Genomic DNA, 21,081 nt, shown 5'->3' on the forward strand with positions numbered 1-21,081 from the left:
TAGATTGTTACATCTCGTCTTAGACTTAGATTGTTACATCTAGTCTTAGACTCAGATTGTTAATCTAGTTTTAGACTTAGATTGTTACATCTAGTCTTTGACTTAGATTGTTACATCTCGTCTTAGACTTAGATTGTTACATTTAGTCTTAGACTTAGATTGTTACATCTAGTCTTAGACTCAGATTGTTAATCTAGTTTTAGACTTAGATTGTTACATCTAGTCTTTGACTTAGATTGTTACATCTAGTCTTTGACTTAGATTGGTCACATCTAGTCTTAGACTTAGATTGTTACATTTAGTCTTAGACTCAGATTGTTAATCTAGTTTTAGACTTAGATTGTTACATCTAGTCTTAGACTTAGATTGTTACATCTCGTCTTAGACTTAGATTGTTACATTTAGTCTTAGACTTAGATTGTTACATCTAGTCTTTGACTTAGATTGTTACATCTAGTCTTTGACTTAGATTGGTCACATCTAGTCTTAGACTTAGATTGTTACATTTAGTCTTAGACTCAGATTGTTAATCTAGTTTTAGACTTAGATTGTTACATCTAGTCTTTGACTTAGATTGTTACATCTAGTCTTTGACTTAGATTGGTCACATCTAGTCTTAGACTTAGATTGTTACATTTAGTCTTAGACTCAGATTGTTAATCTAGTTTTAGACTTAGATTGTTACATCTAGTCTTTGACTTAGATTGTAACATCTAGTCTTAGACTTAGATTGTTACATCTAGTCTTAGACTTAGATTGTTAATCTAGTCTTGGACTTAGATTGTTACATCTAGTCTTTGACTTAGATTGGTCACATCTAGTCTTAGACTTAGATTGTTACATCTAGTCTTAGACTTAGATTGTTACATCTAGTCTTTGACTTAGATTGTTACATCTAGTCTTTGACTTAGATTGTTACATCTAGTCTTAGACTTAGATTGTTACATTTAGTCTTAGACTCAGATTGTTACATTTAGTCTTAGACTCAGATTGTTAATCTAGTTTTAGACTTAGATTGTTACATCTAGTCTTAGACTTAGATTGTTACATCTAGTCTTAGACTTAGATTGTTAATCTAGTCTTAGACTTAGATTGTTACATCTAGTCTTTGACTTAGATTGGTCACATCTAGTCTTAGACTTAGATTGTTACATCTAGTCTTAGACTTAGATTGTTACATCTAGTCTTTGACTTAGATTGTTACATCTAGTCTTAGACTTAGATTGTTACATCCAGTCTTAGACTTAGATTGTTACATCTAGTTCTAGACTTAGATTGGTCAAATCTAGTCTTAGACTTAGATTGTTACATCTAGTCTTAGACTTAGATTGTTACATCTAGTCTTAGACTTAGATTGTTACATCTAGTCTTAGACTTAGATTGTTACATCTAGTCTTGGACTAAGATTGGTCACATCTAGTCTTAGACTTAGATTGTTACATCTAGTCTTAGACTTAGATTGTTACATCTAGTCTTAGACTTAGATTGTTGCATCTAGTCTTAGACTAAGATTGTTACATCTAGTCTTAGACTTAGATTGGTCACATCTAGTCTTAGAATTAGATTGGTCACATCTAGTCTTAGACTTAGATTGTTACATTTAGTGTTAGACTTAGATTGTTACATTTAGTCTTAGACTTAGATTGTTACATCTAGTCTTAGACTTAGATTGTTACATCTAGTCTTAGACTTAGATTGTTACATCTAGTCTTAGACTAAGATTGGTCACATCTAGTCTTAGACTTAGATTGTTACATCTAGTCTTAGACTTAGATTGTTACATCTAGTCTTAGACTTAGATTGTTACATCTAGTCTTAGACTTAGATTGTTACATCTAGTCTTAGACTAAGATTGTTACATCTAGTCTTAGACTTAGATTGGTCACATCTAGTCTTAGACTTAGATTGTTACATCTAGTGTTAGACTTAGATTGTTACATTTAGTCTTAGACTTAGATTGTTGCATCTAGTCTTAGACTTAGATGGTTACATCTAGTCTTAGATTGTTACATCTAGTCTTAGATTGTTACATCTAGTCTTAGACTTAGATTGGTCACATCTAGTCTTAGATTTAGATTGGTCACATCTAGTCTTAGCCTTAGATTGGTCACATCTAGTCTTAGATTGTGACATCTAGTCTTAGCCTTAGATTGGTCACATCTAGTCTTAGCCTTAGATTGGTCACATCTAGTTTTAGATTGTTACATCTAGTCTTAGACTTAGATTGCTCATATCTAGTCTTAGACTTAGATTGCTCACATCTAGTCTTAGCTTTAGATTGGTCACATCTAGTCTTAGACTTAGATTGGTCACATCTAGTCTTAGACTTAGATTGGTCACATCTAGTCTTAGATTTAGATTGGTCACATCTAGTCTTAGCCTTAGATTGGTCACATCTAGTCTTAGATTGTTACATCTAGTCTTAGCCTTAGATTGGTCACATCTAGTCTTAGATTGTTACACCTAGTCTTAGACTTAGATTGCTCATATCTAGTCTTAGACTTAGATTGCTCACATCTAGTCTTAGCCTTAGATTGGTCACATCTAGTCTTAGATTGCTCACATCTAGTTTTAGCCTTAGATTGGTCACATCTAGTCTTAGATTGTTACATCTAGTCTTAGACTTAGATTGCTCACATCTAGTCGTCGACCTAAATTGGTCACACAAAACTGAAGCGCAGAATGGTCTGCTCAGTTTCTGTCAAAGTGTCCCCTCCAATAAAGCATGGATGCCAATAGCACACTAGAAAAAAACTAGGGCCTGTGAGTAATTGCCCACATTACAGAGCCAGCATGTTGCAGATCTGCATGACTGAATCACGCTAACAGCAGGACTTTTCTTGTGTGAAAGGCTTCTCTGCCTCATAAATCACAACACTGAGGAGGTCTGCTCCCCCCTGCCCTTATGTGTGGAGCGATGCACCCCCCAGCCCGCTGCAGACCCTCCACACCCACTTCTGCCTGCATTAGTTTACATACAGATTTTATACTTCAAAAATGTCTTCTTACTTGGCGTTCACACTTGGAGGATTGACTGGTGCGTGTCCGGTTTCTTCTCCTTCCCACATCCATCACCTGACTGCAGGTGACTCAGGACCCTCGCTCTGTGCTGCCGCTCCAGTGGGAGGAGCTGCTGGAGGTGGAGGGTGCAGATCTCAAGCTGGTGTTTAGCTCCATGGCTAAACACATCCAGAGCATGCTGGCCCAGAGAGACACACACCTGGAGGTGCGATGCAAACACAACATAAACCCAAACAGTCCAGTCCTCTAACTTCCAGTACTTCAACCCCTTTTGACATTTCCAACATCATAGATATTATTTGGTATTTACCAAGGATCTTCAACTTCATTGTTTTGGGGGCCACACTTCCAGAAAGCCAAGGACTGAAGGGGCCAGGCTTCTCCCGTCACTCTGAGTCTTATTTTGAAAATGAGCATTCTCTACCATAGACATTTGATTTTGATCTATTTATTTTGTCAGCGTTACAGGAGCGCTCTGCATCTTTTACCTTACCTTACGCAATCCAGCCAGTCAAAGATCATGTCTATGACATCACTCTAGTACAGGGGTCACCAACGCGGTGCCCGCGGGCACCAGGTAGCCCGTAAGGACCAGATGAGTAGCCCGCTGGCCTGTTCTAAAAATAGCTCAAATAGCAGCACTTACCAGTGAGCTGCCTCTATTTTTAAAATTTTATTTATTTACTAGCAGGCTGGTCTCGCTTTGCTCGACATTTTTAATTCTAAGAGAGACAAAACTCAAATAGAATTTGAAAATCCAAGAAAATATTTTAAAGACTTGGTCTTCACTAACTGACAAAGAAACAGATAACAGATTTTGGGTCCAGTTCAAAATGTGACATGATTTATTTAAAAATTTCAGTTGACTTTTGTATTTTACATGAGTTATTATTTGTACAAACATGGTGCAAAGTAATTCATGATTTGTTAATAAATGTTAGTGGCTAGCTAGTTAAAATGGGATATTGTGATTTCACAAGACTGTCTTAGAAGTGATCATTTGAAAATGTTCAATTTGAAAAATGTGCACTTAGAGAAAATATAAAAATAAAGTGTTGCATATTGATATTTATCTGTTTCTATATATATTTATTGTGAGAAATCATTAAGATGATCAGTGTTTCCACAAAGATAAATATCATTAATTAATAATAATAACATAGAGTTAAAGGTAAATTGAGCAAATTGGCTATTTCTGGCAATTTATTTAAGTGTGTATCAAACTGGTAGCCCTTCGCATTAATCAGTACCCAAGAAGTAGCTCTTGGTTTCAAAAAGGTTGGTGACCCCTGCTCTAGTATTTTTAAGAATGTGCTGAACTGGGGGAATAGCCCAGATCATGAAAGAGAGAGGACCAAACCCGGAGGAACACAACTTGTAGAACTAAAGAAATTGAACAAACGACTTAACAAGCTCCTTAGTTACATCATCACATTACCAAAAACTTTGTAGCTGCCAAAAAGGAGAGGACTTAAAGTACCAGGAGAGTGGAAAAACATGTTAACTTTATATGCTTCATTATGTTTCGTGGATTAAAGCATATCCAATTGTATTTTTATTTGGCAAAGAATATTAACATACCATCTAAACATTTCAAAATGCCTCAATTCCAGACGGCCGTTTTGAATATGCCGCTCCCGATGTCTTCCGCAGATTCAGGATGGGAACGTTGCTGCACTCTCAGCAGATCCTCATACTGGAAATATGCAACAACTTGAAATCTTTTACAATACCCAAGTAACACCATCCATCCATCCATCCATCCATCCATCTTCTTCCGCTTATCTGAGGAGGCCAGACTTCCCTCTCCCCAGCCACTTGGTCCAGCTCTTCCCGGGGGATCCTGAGGCGTTCCCAGGCCAGCCAGGAGACATAGTCTTCCCAACATGACCTGGGTCTTCCCCGTGGCCTCCTACCGGTCCGACGTGCCCGAAACACCTTCCTAGAGAGGCGTTCGGGTGGCATCTTGACCAGATGCCTGAACCACCTCATCTGTCTCCTCTCCATGTGGAGGAGCAGCAGCTTTACTTTCAGCTCCTCCTGGATGACAGAGCTTCTCACCCTATCTCTAAGGGAGAGACCTGCCACCCGGCGGAGGAAACTCATTTCGCCCGCTTGTACCCGTGATCTTGTCCTTTCCGTCATAACCCAAAGCTCATGACCATAGGGGAGGATTGGAATGTAGATCTTGTCCTTACGATCATAACCCAAATCTCATGACCATAGGTGAAAATGGGAACGTAAATCTTGTCCTTTCGGTCATAACCCAAATCTCATGACCATAGGTGAGGATGGGAACGTAGATCTTGTCCTTTAGGTCATAACCCAAAGCTCATGACCATAGGTGAGGATGGGAACGTAGATATTGTCCTTTAGGTCATAACCCAAAGCTCATGACCATAGGTGAGGATGGGAACGTAGATCTTGTCCTTTCGGTCACCCAAAGCTCATGACCATAGGTGAGGATGGGAACGTAGATCTTGTCCTTTAGGTCATAACCCAAAGCTCATGACCATAGGTGAGGATGGGAAGGTAGCTCTTGTCCTTTCGGTCACCCAAAGCTCATGGCCATAGGTGAGGATGGGAACGTAGATCTTGTCCTTTAGGTCATAACCCAAAGCTCATGACCATAGGTGAGGATGGGAACGTAGATCTTGTCCTTTCCGTCATAAACCAAAGCTCATGACCATAGGGGAGGATGGGAACGTAGATCTTGTCCTTTTGGTCATAACCCAAAGCTCATGACCATAGGTGAGGATGGGAACGTAGATCCTGTCCTTTAGGTCATAACCCAAAGCTCATGACCATAGGTGAGGTTGGGAACGTAGATCTTGTCCTTTCGGTCATAACCCCAAAGCTCATGACCATAGGTGAAGATGAGAACGTAGATCCTGTCCTTTCGGTCATAACCCAAAGCTCATGACCATAGGTGAGGATGGGAACGTAGATCTTGTCCTTTCGGTCATAACCCAAAGCTCATGACCATAGGTGAGGATGGGAACGTAGATCGACCGGTAAATTGAGAGCTTTGCCTTCCGGCTCAGCTCCTTCTTCACCACAACGGATCGATACAGCGTCCGCATTACTGAAGACGCCGCACCGATCCGCCTGTCCATCTCGCCATCCACTCTTCCCTCACTCGTGAACAAGACTCCGAGGTACTTGAACTCCTCCACTTGGGGCAGGGTCTCCTCCCCAACCCGGAGTAACACAAGAACACAAATGTTTTCTTCTTTGTATTTATTCTCCGTCGTAACAAATGAGTTAAGGGGGGCTCTCTATTTTGCCCACAAAACCCTCTGAATAACCATCCAAACCCCGCCAACAATACTCTGCACTTATAGTGACCTGAATATTTACCAAATATTAGCAATATTGTTATTATAAGCGCATTGATAACAGAAAGGTAATTACTAGCAGCTTATGTTGCTGTACTGTGAGCCGGTCACGTGACCTGCTTGCTCAGTATCTCTCAAAATGTCTCGTTAGATTGACACGATTTTGATCATATTTATTTACTCAAAAACTTTGTAAGTCTTTTGGTGTCATAAATCAGATATATATGATAATAGCTTCAATATAGAGGCAACTTGTTTTTCCATTCTACTGGTACTTTAAAGAGGTGCCGTGAGGAATGCATGTTTGTCTCCCAAGTTTTAATCTGAACTCGGTGGCATTCATTGTTGGTTTTCTGCCTTGCCGCTTACGTGCAGTGATTTCTCCAGATTCTCTGAACCTTTTGATGATATTACGGAGCGTAGATGGTGAACTCCCCAAATTCCTTGCAATAGCTGGTTGAGAAATGTTGTTCTCGCCTACCTAGTGGCCTAGTGGTTAGAGTGTCCGCCCTGAGATGGGTAGGTTGTGAGTTCGAACCCCGGCCGAGTCATACCAAAGACTATAAAAATGGGAGCCATTACCTCCCTGCTTGACACTCAGCATCAAGGGTTGGAATTGGGGGTTAAATCACCAAAAATAATTCCCGGGCGCGGCCACTGCTGCTGCTCACTGCTCCCCTCACCTCCCAGGGGGTGATAAAGGGTAATGGGTCAAATGCAGAGGACACATTTCACCACACCTAGTGTGTGTGTGACAATCATTGGTACTTTAACTTTAACTTAACTTAAACAATTTGCTCAGGCATTTGTTGACAAAGTGGTGACCCTCGCCCCGTCCCTGTTTGTGAACGACTGAGCATTCCGTGGAATCTACTTTTATACCCAATCATGGCACCCACCTGTTCCCAATGAGCCTGTTCACCTGTGGGATGTTCCAAAGAAGTCTTTGATGAGCATTCCTCAACTCAGTCACTCTTTTTTTGCCACTTGTGCCAGCTTTTTTGAAACATGCTGCAGGCGTCAAATTCCAAATGAGCTAATATTTGCAAAATATAACAACGTTTTCCAGTTCGATTGCTAAATATCTTGTCTTTGCAGCCTATTCAATTAAATATACACTACCGTTCAAAAGTTTGGGGTCACCCAAACAATTTTGTGGAATAGCCTTCATTTCTAAGAACAAGAATAGACTGTCGAGTTTCAGATGAAAGTTCTCTTTTTCTGGCCATTTTGAGCGTTTAATTGACCCCACAAATGTGATGCTCCAGAAACTCAATCTGCTCAAAGGAAGGTCAGTTTTGTAGCTTCTGTAACGAGCTAAACTGTTTTCAGATGTGTGAACATGATTGCACAAGGGTTTTCTAATCATCAATTAGCCTTCTGAGCCAATGAGCAAACACATTGTACCATTAGAACACTGGAGTGATAGTTGCTGGAAATGGGCCTCTATACACCTATGTAGATATTGCACCAAAAACCAGACATTTGCAGCTAGAATAGTCATTTACCACATTAGCAATGTATAGAGCAGGGGTCACCAACGCGGTGCCCGCGGGCACCAGGTAGCCCGTAAGGACCAGATGAGTAGCCCGCCGGCGTGTTCTAAAAATAGCTCAAATAGCAGCACTTACCAGTGAGCTGCCTCTATTTTTTAAATTGTATTTATTTACTAGTATTCTGTTCTCGCTTTGACCGACATTTTTAATTCTAAGAGAGACAAAACTCAAATAGAATTTGATGATCCAAGAAAATATTATAAAGACTTGGTCTTCACTTGTTTAAATAAATTCATAATTTTTTTTACTTTGCTTCTTATAACTTTCAGAAAGACAAATTTAGAGAAAAAATACAACCTCAAAAATGATTTTAGGATTTTTAAACACATATACCTTTTTACCTTTTAAATTCCTTCCTCTTCTTTCCTGACAATTTAAATCAATGTTCAAGTAAATGTATTTTTTTTATTGTAAAGAATAATAAATAAATTGTAATTTAATTCTTCATTTTAGCTTCTGTTTTTTCGACGAAGAATATTTGTGAAATATTTCTTCAAACTTATTATGATTAAAATTCAAAAAAATTATTCTGGCAAATCTAGAAAATCTGTAGAATCAAATTTAAATCTTATTTCAAAGTCTTTTGAATTCATTTTAAAATGTTTGTTCTGTAAAATCTAGAAGAAATAATGATTTGTCTTTGTTAGAAATATAGCTTGGTCCAATTTGTTATATATTCTAACAAAGTGTAGATTGGATTTTAACCTATTTAAAACATGTCATCAAAATTCTAAAATTAATCTTAATCAGGAAAAATTACTAATGATGTTCCATAAATTATTGTTTTAAGTTTTTGTCTTCTTTTTTTCGGTTGAATTTAGAATTTTAAAGATTCGAAATTGAAGATAAACTATGTTTCAAAATTTAATTGTCATTTTTTTCGTGTTTTCTCCTCTTTTAAACCGTTCAATTAAGTGTAAATATCATTAATTATTAATAATAACATAGAGTTAAAGGTAAATTGAGCAAATTGGCTATTTCTGGCAATTTATTTAAGTGTGTATCAAACTGGTAGCCCTTCGCATTAATCAGTACCCAAGAAGTAGCTCTTGGTTTCAAAAAGGTTGGTGACCCCTGGTATAGAGTGTATTTCTTTAAAGTTAAGACTAGTTTAAAGTTATCTTCATTGAAAAGTACAGTGCTTTTCCTTCAAAAATAAGGACATTTCAATGTGACCCCAAACTTTTGAACGGCAGTGTAAGTTGAAAAGGATTTGCAAATCATTGTATTCTCTTTTTATTTACCATTTACACAACGTGACAACTTCACTGCTTCTGTACAGCAAACAGACCTTGCATAGACCAGTGAGCCTTTTTCCGCCAGCTGTCCTTTCCTAGTTTCTGTTGCTCTAAAAAGATATGTAGCTGTAAAGTACGTTTACTCTAATATATTCTGCCACGTGTCCCCCTCCATTTTGTGTCCTTTTGACATGCTGTCGCTCGCCCGCCCAGCGCCTGGCAGAGCTGCGTCGGGAGCGAGAGGCCCACACTGACTCGCCTCTGGGCGTTCACAGTGAGGAGCCGCTCCAAGGTCTGGCACTGCAGCTGGCAGACAGCAAGGCCAGAGTGCGTCGCCTGAAACAACAACTGTGAGTGTGTACACAACACAAGCATACAAGCATACGCAACACAAGCATTTGCTAGGAAACCACATTTAATAGAAACAATATATTATCTTGACCATGAAACGTATTTATAATCACATTCATCCTGCACTCATTCATTACAAAAACAGACTTTTCACATAAAATCCTAGTAAATTGGCAGCCACTCATTTATCAAGGTCAACTCCAGTTGAACTTAATTACCAGCGTAAGAAGGGTCATTGGCTTTATTTATTTATCTGTTTGTGTTCATTAGTCCACTGAATTCCATACAAGGAGTTTTTCAAGGAGACCTGTGATGATTCTAATCTACACTCGACTAGATTATACGTATCGGAAATGCTTTGTTGCACATTTTCTCCCTTTTAAAACACGCTTTTGAGTCTCTCAACTAGCGGCGTGTGAGGAGGCGTTCCCAAATTGCAAATGAAACCCGCTTTGGAAAATGTACACTGTCAAATATATATCTCGAAGACAAACATCAACATTAAAGGCCTACTGAAATGCATTTTTTTTATTTAAACGGGGATAGTAGATCCATTCTATGTGTCATACTTGATCATTTCGCGATATTGCCATATTTTTGCTGAAAGGGTTTAGTAGAGAACATCGACGATAAAGTTCGCAACTTTTGGTCGCTGATAAAAAAAAAGCCTTGCCTGTACCGGAAGTAGCGTGACGTCACAGGTTGAAAGGCTCCTCACATTTCCCCATTGTTTACACCAGCAGCGAGAGCGATCCGGACCGAGAAAGCGACGATTACCCCATTAATTTGAGCGAGGATGAAAGATTCGTGGATGAGGAACGTGAGAGTGAAGGACTAGAGTGCAGTGCAGGACGTATCTTTTTTCGCTCTGACCGTAACTTAGGTAAAAGGGCTCATTGGATTCCACACTTTCTCCTTTTTCTATTGTGGATCACAGATTTGTATTTTAAACCACCTCGGATACTATATCCTCTTGAAAATGAGAGTCGAGAACGTAAAATGGACATTCACAGTGACTTTTATCTCCACGACAATACATCGGTGAAGCACTTTAGCTACGGAGTTAACGTGATAGCACCGTGCTTAAATGCAGATAGAAACAAAAGAAATAAGCCCCTGACTGGAAGGATAGACAGAAGATCAACAATACTACTATCAGGAGACACCGAACCAAACACTGGACCTGTAACCACACGGTTAATGCTGTGCCGCCTGTCGAAGCCTAGCAATGCTGTTGCTAACGACGCCATTGAAGCTAACTTAGCTACGGGACCTCGTCAGAGCTATGACAAAAACATTAGCGCTCCACCTACGCCAGCCCTCATCTGCTCATCAACACCCGTGCTCACCTGAGTTCCAGCGATCGACGGCGCGACGAAGGACTTCACCCGATCATCGATGCGGTCGGCGGCTAGCGTCTGATAGCGCGCCTGCTATCCGACTAAGTCCTCCTGGTTGTGTTGCTGCAGCCAGCCGCTAATACACCGATCCCACCTACAGCTTTCTTCATTGCAGTCTCCCAAAGTAAGGAGTAGTCACCCAAATATTTACTTGAGTAAAAGTAAAAAGTATGTTGTGAAAAGACTACTCAAGTACTGAGTAACTGATGAGTAACCTGTTTGTTTAATGACGGCAACAAATAATGCACAAAAACATAAAAATAGCAAAGAGCAAATTCAGAGCCAAGAACATCTCTTAAGCAACTAAAACAATAATATATATTAAATAAACATTAACATACAAAAATTAAGGCAAATTGAGCCACAATAACTTAACAGCACCATAGGCTCAGTAGGCAGAGATTACGAAGGAAAATAACAAGTTAGCCTTTACGCAAACCATAAACTGATAGGTGTGGGCTGCACCTGGGAACACACTGTGCACTTCTGATTGGTGTTTCTATGCATGCGTGAGTGTGTGTGCGACTGTGCGTGTCTATGAGGCTGCAGTGCGTTAATAAATGTCCCCACACGATGTACATTTGACAGTGATTCATAGCAGGGAAGCTAACATCAGCCTACGGTGACAGCCAAAATATCTACTGACGTTACTCACCGCGATGTGCTTCCTCAAATTTGATGTTGAGTTCATGTAAGCTTAAGCTTGTTAATCATGTGACCGCCTGGCTCTGTTTGATTGGTGAAACGGAGTCAAACGTCACCAGTGACTGCATGTGATTGGTGAAACGGAGTCAAACGTCACCAGTGACTGCATTTCATTGGTGAAACGGAGTCAAACGTCACCAGTGACCGCATTTGATTGGTGAAACGGAGTCAAACGTCACCAGTGACCGCATTTGATTGGTGAAACGGAGTCAAACGTCACCAGTGACTGCATTTGATTGGTGAAACGGAGTCAAACGTCACCAGTGACCGCATTTGATTGGTGAAACGGAGTCAAACGTCACCAGTGACCGCATTTGATTGGTGAAACGGAGTCAAACGTCACCAGTGACCGCATTTGATTGGTGAAACGGAGTCAAACGTCACCAGTGACCGCATTTGATTGGTGAAACGGAGTCAAACGTCACAAGTGACTGCATTTCATTGGTGAAATGGAGTCAAACGTCACCAGTGACTGCATTTGATTGGTGAAACGGAGTCAAACGTCACCAGTGACTGCATTTGATTGGTGAAACGGAGTCAAACGTCACCAGTGACTGCATTTCATTGGTGAAACGGAGTCAAACGTCACCAGTGACTGCATTTCATTGGTGAAACGTAGTCAAACGTCACCAGTGACCGCATTTCATTGGTGAAACGGAGTCAAACGTCACCAGTGACTGTATTTGATTGGTGAAACGTAGTCAAACGTCACCAGTGACCGCATTTGATTGGTGAAACGGAGTCAAACGTCACCAGTGACTGTATTTGATTGGTGAAACGGAGTCAAACGTCACCAGTGACCGCATTTGATTGGTGAAACGGAGTCAAACGTCACCAGTGACCGCATTTGATTGGTGAAACGGAGTCAAACGTCACCAGTGACCGCATTTGATTGGTGAAACGGAGTCAAACGTCACCAGTGACCGCATTTGATTGGTGAAACGGAGTCAAACGTCACAAGTGACTGCATTTCATTGGTGAAATGGAGTCAAACGTCACCAGTGACTGCATTTGATTGGTGAAACGGAGTCAAACGTCACCAGTGACTGCATTTGATTGGTGAAACGGAGTCAAACGTCACCAGTGACTGCATTTCATTGGTGAAACGGAGTCAAACGTCACCAGTGACTGCATTTCATTGGTGAAACGTAGTCAAACGTCACCAGTGACCGCATTTCATTGGTGAAACGGAGTCAAACGTCACCAGCGACCGCATTTGATTGGTGAAACGGAGTCAAACGTCACCAGTGACCGCATTTGATTGGTGAAACGGAGTCAAACGTCACCAGTGACTGCATTTGATTGGTGAAACGGAGTCAAACGTCACCAGTGACCGCATTTGATTGGTGAAACGGAGTCAAACGTCACCAGTGACCGCATTTGATTGGTGAAACGGAGTCAAACGTCACCAGTGACCACATTTGATTGGTGAAACGGAGTCAAACGTCACCAGTGACCGCATTTTATTGGTGAAACGGAGTCAAACGTCACCAGTGACTGCATTTGATTGGTGAAACGGAGTCAAACGTCACCAGTGACCGCATTTTATTGGTGAAACGGAGTCAAACGTCACCAGTGACCGCATTTGATTGGTGAAACGGAGTCAAACGTCACCAGTGACTGCATTTGATTGGTGAAACGGAGTCAAACGTCACCAGTGACTGCATTTGATTGGTGAAACGGAGTCAAACGTCACCAGTGACTGCATTTGATTGGTGAAACGGAGTCAAACGTCACCAGTGACTGCATTTGATTGGTGAAACGGAGTCTAACGTCACCAGTGACTGCATTTGATTGGTGAAACGGAGTCAAACGTCACCAGTGACCGCATTTGATTGGTGAAACGGAGTCAAACGTCACAAGTGACTGCATTTCATTGGTGAAATGGAGTCAAACGTCACCAGTGACTGCATGTGATTGGTGAAACGGAGTCAAACGTCACCAGTGACTGCATTTGATTGGTGAAACGGAGTCAAACGTCACCAGTGACCGCATTTTATTGGTGAAACGGAGTCAAACGTCACCAGTGACCGCATTTTATTGGTGAAACGGAGTCAAACGTCACCAGTGACCGCATTTTATTGGTGAAACGGAGTCAAACGTCACCAGTGACTGCATTTGATTGGTGAAACGGAGTCAAACGTCACCAGTGACTGCATTTGATTGGTGAAACGGAGTCAAACGTCACCAGTGACCGCATGTGATTGGCGAAATGGAGTCAAACGTCACCAGTGACTGCATTTCATTGGTGAAACGGAGTCAAACGTCACCAGTGACTGCATTTGATTGGTGAAACGGAGTCAAACGTCACCAGTGACCGCATTTCATTGGTGAAACGGAGTCAAACGTCACCAGTGACCGCATTTGATTGGTGAAACGGAGTCAAACGTCACCAGTGACCGCATTTGATTGGTGAAACGCAGGCATGCATACTTTGAAGGTCTGTCTGACAAACCAAAACAAACAAAGCGTGCATTAACAGATCGATAAAAAGCGAGCTGAATGTAGATAAATGGAGCGGAGTAAAAGTAGCGTTTCTTCTCTATACATAGAGAAGAAACATGTTGCATTAAAATTACTCTTAGAAGTACAATTCATCCCAAAAGTTACTCAAGTAGATGTAACGGAGTAAATATAGCGCGTTACTACCCACCTCTGGTCACAACTTACTTGCCCACTCTGGGATCAATACAGAGCGACCTAAAAAAAACTAGCATTTATTCCAGTGCTCACATGCAATTATGATGTGACATAACATTGATTTTCTCTCCCATCTAATACTAAGTCAGATTCCGGCTGGTATCAGCAATACCGATCCCATACCGATACTTTGTGCAAATATGCCTAACGTGTCCACTACAATTAAAAAAAGTTGTGTGTTTTCAAGTAATAATTTCTATCTAAAAAAACAAACCAGTAAACATTTAGGAAAAAAAGAGCCAAACCTTTTAAATGAAATTTGAAAAAAGCTGTTTTTTTAAACTAAGAATAATAATATACTTAGTCATTTATAACACAAATGTTTTGTCTTAAAATACTGTATGTAAAATATGTGTTTTAGCATGGCGTAACAGCATCTTTAGTGTTAGTAAATAACTATCTTCACACATACAGATGACAAAATAAACATTCATGTCAAAAAAAAAGTGTCCTCTAGGAGGAGCGTGACAAAAAATAATTGAGAACCTTTTGTTAAAAAAAAAGTGTTGAGAGACAAACAAAACAAGTTCAAAGCTAAATGTGAAACCTTTTGACTTCACACTTTGGCTTTTTTCAACGCAAACATTGTCACTACTTTTATACGTCGGAAAAGAGCAACATAGGTCGAGTCACACGCACACACACACACACACACACACACACACACACACACACACACACACACACACACACACACACACACACACACACACACACACACACACACACACACACACACACACACACACACACACACACACACACACACACACACACGCACACACACACGCACACACTGAGACTTGCTGCTGTCTTTCAGGGATGACAAAGGTGATCAATTGTTGGACTACAAGCAGGAGATTCACATGATGGAGGAAGAGATCAAAAAGCTGCAGAAAAAGGTATAATAGGTATACTATTATATTACACTAGCAGTAAAGGCATGATAGTTATACTATCTACTAGCAGTAAAGGTATAATAGGTATACTATCTACTAGCAGTAAAGGTATAATAGGTATACTATCTACTAGCAGTAAAGGTATGATAGGTATACTATCTACTAGCAGTAAAGGTATAATAGGTATACTATCTACTAGCAGTAAAGGTATAATAGGTATACTATCTACTAGCAGTAAAGGTATACTAGGTATACTATCTACTAGCAGTAAAGGTATGATAGGTATACTATCTACTAGCAGTAAAGGTATAATAGGTATACTATCTACTAGCAGTAAAGGTATGATAGGTATGCTATCTACTGGCAGTAAAGGTATGATAGGTATACTATCTACTAGCAGTAAAGGTATAATAGGTATACTATCTACTAGCAGTAAAGGTATAATAGGTATACTATCTACTAGCAGTAAAGGTATGATAGGTATACTATCTACTAGGAGTAGAGGTATGCTAGGTATACTATCTACTAGCAGTAAATGTATAATAGGTATACTATCTACTAGCAGTAGAGGTATAATAGGTATACTATCTACTAGCAGTAAAGTTAGGCTAGGTATACAATCTACTAGCAGTAGAGGTATAATAGGTATACTATTTACTAGCAGTAAAGGTATAATAGGTATACTATCTACTAGCAGTAAAGGTATAATAGGTATACTATCTACTAGCAGTAAAGTTAGGCTAGGTATACAATCTACTAGCAGTAGAGGTATAATAGGTATACTATTTACTAGCAGTAAAGGTATAATAGGTATACTATCTACTAGCAGTAAAGGTATGATAGGTATACTATCTACTAGCAGTAAAGGTATAATAAGTATACTATCTACTAGCAGTAAAGGTATAATAGGTATACTATCTACTAGCAGTAAAGGTATAATAGGTATACTATCTACTAGCAGTAAAGGTATAATAGGTATACTATCTACTAGCAGTAAAGGTATAATAGGTATACTATCTACTAGCAGTAAAGGTATAATAGGTATACTATCTACTAGCAGTAAAGGTATGCTAGGTATACTATCTACTAGCAGTAAAGGTATAATAGGTATACTATCTACTAGCAGTAGAGGTATAATAGGTTTATTATCTACTAGCAGTAAAGGTGTAATTAATTAATATCAAGTAAATTACATTTGATTTTTTATCCATGTAATTATTTCAATATTTAATAAACTACTTCATTAGGTTATTGTTCAATTAATATTGTAATAACTAATGATTGAATTCATTATTTCACCATTTACTGGTTTATTTGGTGAACATGAATTTCTGTCAAAGTCAGTTGTCAAAGTGGGCGGATCCTAACACCTGATTTGTTACACCTGTCGACCAGAGAAGTGCTGGTCATATTTTATTCTGAAAGGGTGGGAATAACTCCGACAACAAATATTCAGCAAGGTGTAAAATATCGACCACCAACTCTAGAAAAATCTATAAATACTCCTTAGTCGCCATGTTTTGAAATGCTTCCAAAGTTGCAGGCAAAGCAGTGATTGGACGGGATTCTTATAAGCCCCGCCCACTGAGTTTGACAGAAACAAAGAATGAATGACTCACTGGTTCGTGAAACAATGAAATAAATCATTAAATCATAATATAATTACACCACGAAATACTTTAATAAATTAGGAAATAATTGAATAATTAAATCAAAAATATTAAATTATTAAAAATAGAAAAATATTTGCTAAATTAAATTAAAAACAATTAAATGTACTTTTACATTCAATATAATAATGGCACATTTAATAACTCGTATATGTATTTAATTCCAATTCAATGAATTCGTTATACATTTAAGTACTTATTTAAATAGGTTTTTATTGAATTTGTCCCTTTTAACCTTCTGTAAAAAATGAGCCAGTGAAAATCTTGAAAGTAAAATAGGAAAAGTTTACAAAACAACTGAATTACTGAAAAATAATACAAAAAATAAAAAATAAAAATGAATAATTATTCATCATTGTGCTCCCTTAAGGTCTTGTTTTATAATCAGCAATTCAAAGTAGTTTTATTTATTCTTATTTTCTATCAGTCAAGCTTTTTGAACTATTTTATGTTAGCTTACTAGACTCAGGTGAGCCAAGTACTTGACTTGAATGTAAGAAAATATTATTTTTGGAGAAAAAAAGTTTGATAAATATTTATATTGCGGGGTCTATGTATAGATCTACGCATTGCAGGTGCCACCAAATGCGCTTTTCTCCCTGTCACTCACACCTGGACAGGTGCAGCCGCCTCACCTGTTTTAAAAAATGTGTCACCAAGGAAGTTCGCCAACAACAGAGGAGGAGTTATGTCCAACTGGAATTTAGGGATTTCACCATCTAAGCTCTGTAATATCATCATAAGGAATCTGGATAAATCACTGCACGTAAGCGGCAAGGCTGAAAACTCAATCCCTCAGGCGGTACTGCATCAAAAAGCCACATCAGTGCGTGAAGGATATCACCACATGGGCTCAGGAACACTTCAGAAAACCACTGTCAGTAACTACAGTTGGTTGCTACATCTGTAAGTGAAAGTTAAAACTCTACTATGCAAAGCCAAAGCCATTTATCAACAACACCCAGTCCTTCCGATTAAAGAGGAAAATAACAATCCGGACTGTTCTAGGCGCAAAGTGTAAAAGCCAGCATGTGTGATGGTATGGGGGTGTATTAGTGCCCAAGGCATGGGTAATTTACACATCTGTGAAGGCACCATTAATGCTGGAAGGTACATACAGGTTTTGGAGCAACATATCCAATCCAATCCACTTTATTTATATAGCACATTTACACAACAAGAATGTTTCCAAAGTGCTGCACAGCCATGTTAAAAACAATATTAAAAACAATATTAAAAACAATATTATGCTCCACCAATGACTGAATAAAAACAAAAAATAAATGAATAGAAAACCAATATAAAAAATAAATGATTAAAAAACGATTTCAAAGGTTAAAACCAATTAAAACAGTAACATAGCAATCAAAATTTATAAAAAACACAGAGGACAACAGCATATGTTGTTATCATGGACGCCCCTGCTTATTTCAGCAAGACGATGCCATTGAAAATGTGTGGTGCAATATGAAGGCTAAAATATGAGAAGGGGGACTGTTGAACAACTTAAACTGTACATCAAGCAAGAATGGGAAAGAATTCCACTTCAAAAATGTGTCTCCTCAGTTCCCAAACCTTTACCGAGTGTTGTTAAAAGGAAAGGCCATGTAACACAGTGGTGAAAATGCCTTTTTTGCAATGTGTTGCTGCCATTAAATTCTAAGTTCATGAATATTTGCAAAAAAATAACAAAGTTTCCCAGTGTGAACATGAAATATCTTGTCTTTGCAGTCTATTCTATTGAATATAAGTTGAAAAGGATTTGTTGTATTCTCTTTTTATTTACCATTTACACAACGTGCTTTTGGGTTTTGGAAATACATGACTTTTGAAAAACATGCATTTTGCCTTAAAGGGTGGCTGGTTTGTATTCAGGGTGGTCTTCTATTCAGGGTGGTCTTATGCCCAGGTCAACACTTCTTTGAATGAAACATCTGTGCAGAGCCGCTGCCTGCAGAACGAGGCGAGGGTCATGCGGGCCATGCGGGACGAGCTGGATTGTGTTCGTGAGCGAGCTGCACGGGCCGAGCATCTCCAACATGAAGTCCAGAGCTGCAAACAGCGGCTGCACGGCCTGGAGATGACACGCACTCAGCTCAAGGTAAGACACACACACACACACACACACACACACACACACACACATACACACACACACACACACACACACACACACACACACACACACACACACACACACACACACACACACACACACACACACACACACACACACACACACACACCTGTGAGGAGACACCATGTCATGGTGCTGGTACGTGGAACCTCCTTACAAAAGCAGAGAGGAGAGAACATGTTTGGTTTCCAAGCCAACTAGAATCCCTTTAAGTACAACTTGTGAAACATCACACTTTGCTCTCAATCCCTGTGGCAGCCTGGATTAGCTCAAAGGATGACTTTCCTCCATGTTCCTCCTCAGGAGGATGACTTTCCTCCACGTTCCTCCTCAGGAGGATGACTTTCCTCCACGTTCCTCTTCAGGAGGATGACGTTCCTCCATGTTCCTCATCAGGAGGATGACTTTCCTCCATGTTCCCCCTCAGGAGGACGACTTTCCTCCATCTTCCCCCTAAGGAGGATGACTTTCCTCCATGTTCCCCCTCAAGAGGATGACTTTCCTCCATGTTCCCCCTCAGGAGGATGACTTTCCTCCATGTTCCCCCTCCGGTGGATGACTTTCCTCCATGTTCCCCTTCAGGAGGATGACTTTCCTCCATGTTCCTCCTCAGGAGGATGACTTTTTTCCATGTTCCCCCTAAGGAGGATGACTTTCCTCCATGTTCCTCCTCAGGAGGACGACTTTCCTCCATGTTCCTCTTCAGGAGGACGACTTTCCTCCATGTTCCTCTTCAGGAGGATGACTTTCCTCCATGTTCTTCCTCGGGAGGATGACTTTCCTCCATGTTCCTCCTCCGGTGGATGACTTTCCTCCATGTTCCCCCTCCGGTGGATGACTTTCCTCCATGTTCCCCCTCCGGTGGATGACTTTCCTCCATGTTCCCCCTCAGGAGGATGACTTTCCTCCATGTTCCTCCTCAGGAGGATGACTTTCCTCCATGTTCCCCCTCCGGTGGATGACTTTCCTCCATGTTCCCCCTCAGGAGGACGACTTTCCTCCATCTTCCTCCTAAGGAGGATGACTTTCCTCCATGTTCCCCCTCAAGAGGATGACTTTCCTCCATGTTCCCCCTCAGGAGGATGACTTTCCTCCATGTTCCCCCTCCGGTGGATGACTTTCCTCCATGTTCCCCTTCAGGAGGATGACTTTCCTCCATGTTCCTCCTCAGGAGGATGACTTTTTTCCATGTTCCCCCTAAGGAGGATGACTTTCCTCCATGTTCCTCCTCAGGAGGACGACTTTCCTCCATGTTCCTCTTCAGGAGGACGACTTTCCTCCATGTTCCTCTTCAGGAGGATGACTTTCCTCCATGTTCTTCCTCGGGAGGATGACTTTCCTCCATGTTCCTCCTCCGGTGGATGACTTTCCTCCATGTTCCCCCTCCGGTGGATGACTTTCCTCCATGTTCCCCCTCCGGTGGATGACTTTCCTCCATGTTCCCCCTCAGGAGGATGACTTTCCTCCATGTTCCTCCTCAGGAGGATGACTTTCCTCCATGTTCCCCCTCCGGTGGATGACTTTCCTCCATATTCCCCCGAAGGAGGATGACTTTCCTCCATGTTCCCCCTCAGGAGGATGACTTTCCTCCATGTTCCTTCTCAGGAGGATGACTTTCCTCCATGTACCTCCTTAGGAGGATGACTTTCTTTTATGTTCCTCCTCAGGAGGATGACTTTCCTCCATGTTCCTCCTCAGGAGGATGACTTTCCTCCATGTTCCTCCTCAGGAGGATGACTTTCCTCCATGTTCCTCCTCAGGAGGATGACGTTCCTCCATGTTCCTCATCAGGAGGATGACTTTCCTCCATGTTCCTCCTCAGGAGGATGACTTTCCTCCATGTTCCCCCTAAGGAGGATGACTTTCCTCCATGTTCCTCCTCAGGAGGATGACTTTCCTCCATGTTCCCCCTCAGGAGGACAACTTTCCTCCATGTTCCCCCTCAGGAGGATGACTTTCCTCCATGTTCCCCCTCAGGAGGAAGACTTTCCTCCATGTTCCCCCTCAGGAGGATGACTTTCCTCCATGTTCCCCCTCAGGAGGACAACTTTCCTCCATGTTCCCCC

The 21,081-nt window shown here is 40.5% G+C and overlaps 1 protein-coding gene across 3 annotated transcripts in view; it reads left to right on the forward strand.

Moving 5' to 3' along the window:
- The window catches only part of ccdc88b (coiled-coil domain containing 88B), a 174,192-nt gene that overhangs the window by 51,053 nt on the left and 102,058 nt on the right, over positions 1-21,081 (forward strand). For all 3 annotated transcript variants that reach the window (XM_062043422.1, XM_062043421.1, XM_062043423.1), the window contains 4 exons: positions 3,086-3,226; positions 9,367-9,503; positions 15,130-15,211; positions 18,821-18,979. In XM_062043422.1, coding sequence (XP_061899406.1) covers positions 3,086-3,226; positions 9,367-9,503; positions 15,130-15,211; positions 18,821-18,979 — 519 coding nt within the window. The remainder of the gene's footprint in view (positions 1-3,085; positions 3,227-9,366; positions 9,504-15,129; positions 15,212-18,820; positions 18,980-21,081) is intronic.

Source organism: Entelurus aequoreus, linkage group LG04, assembly GCF_033978785.1.
Source record: "Entelurus aequoreus isolate RoL-2023_Sb linkage group LG04, RoL_Eaeq_v1.1, whole genome shotgun sequence".
NCBI lineage: Eukaryota > Metazoa > Chordata > Actinopteri > Syngnathiformes > Syngnathidae > Entelurus > Entelurus aequoreus.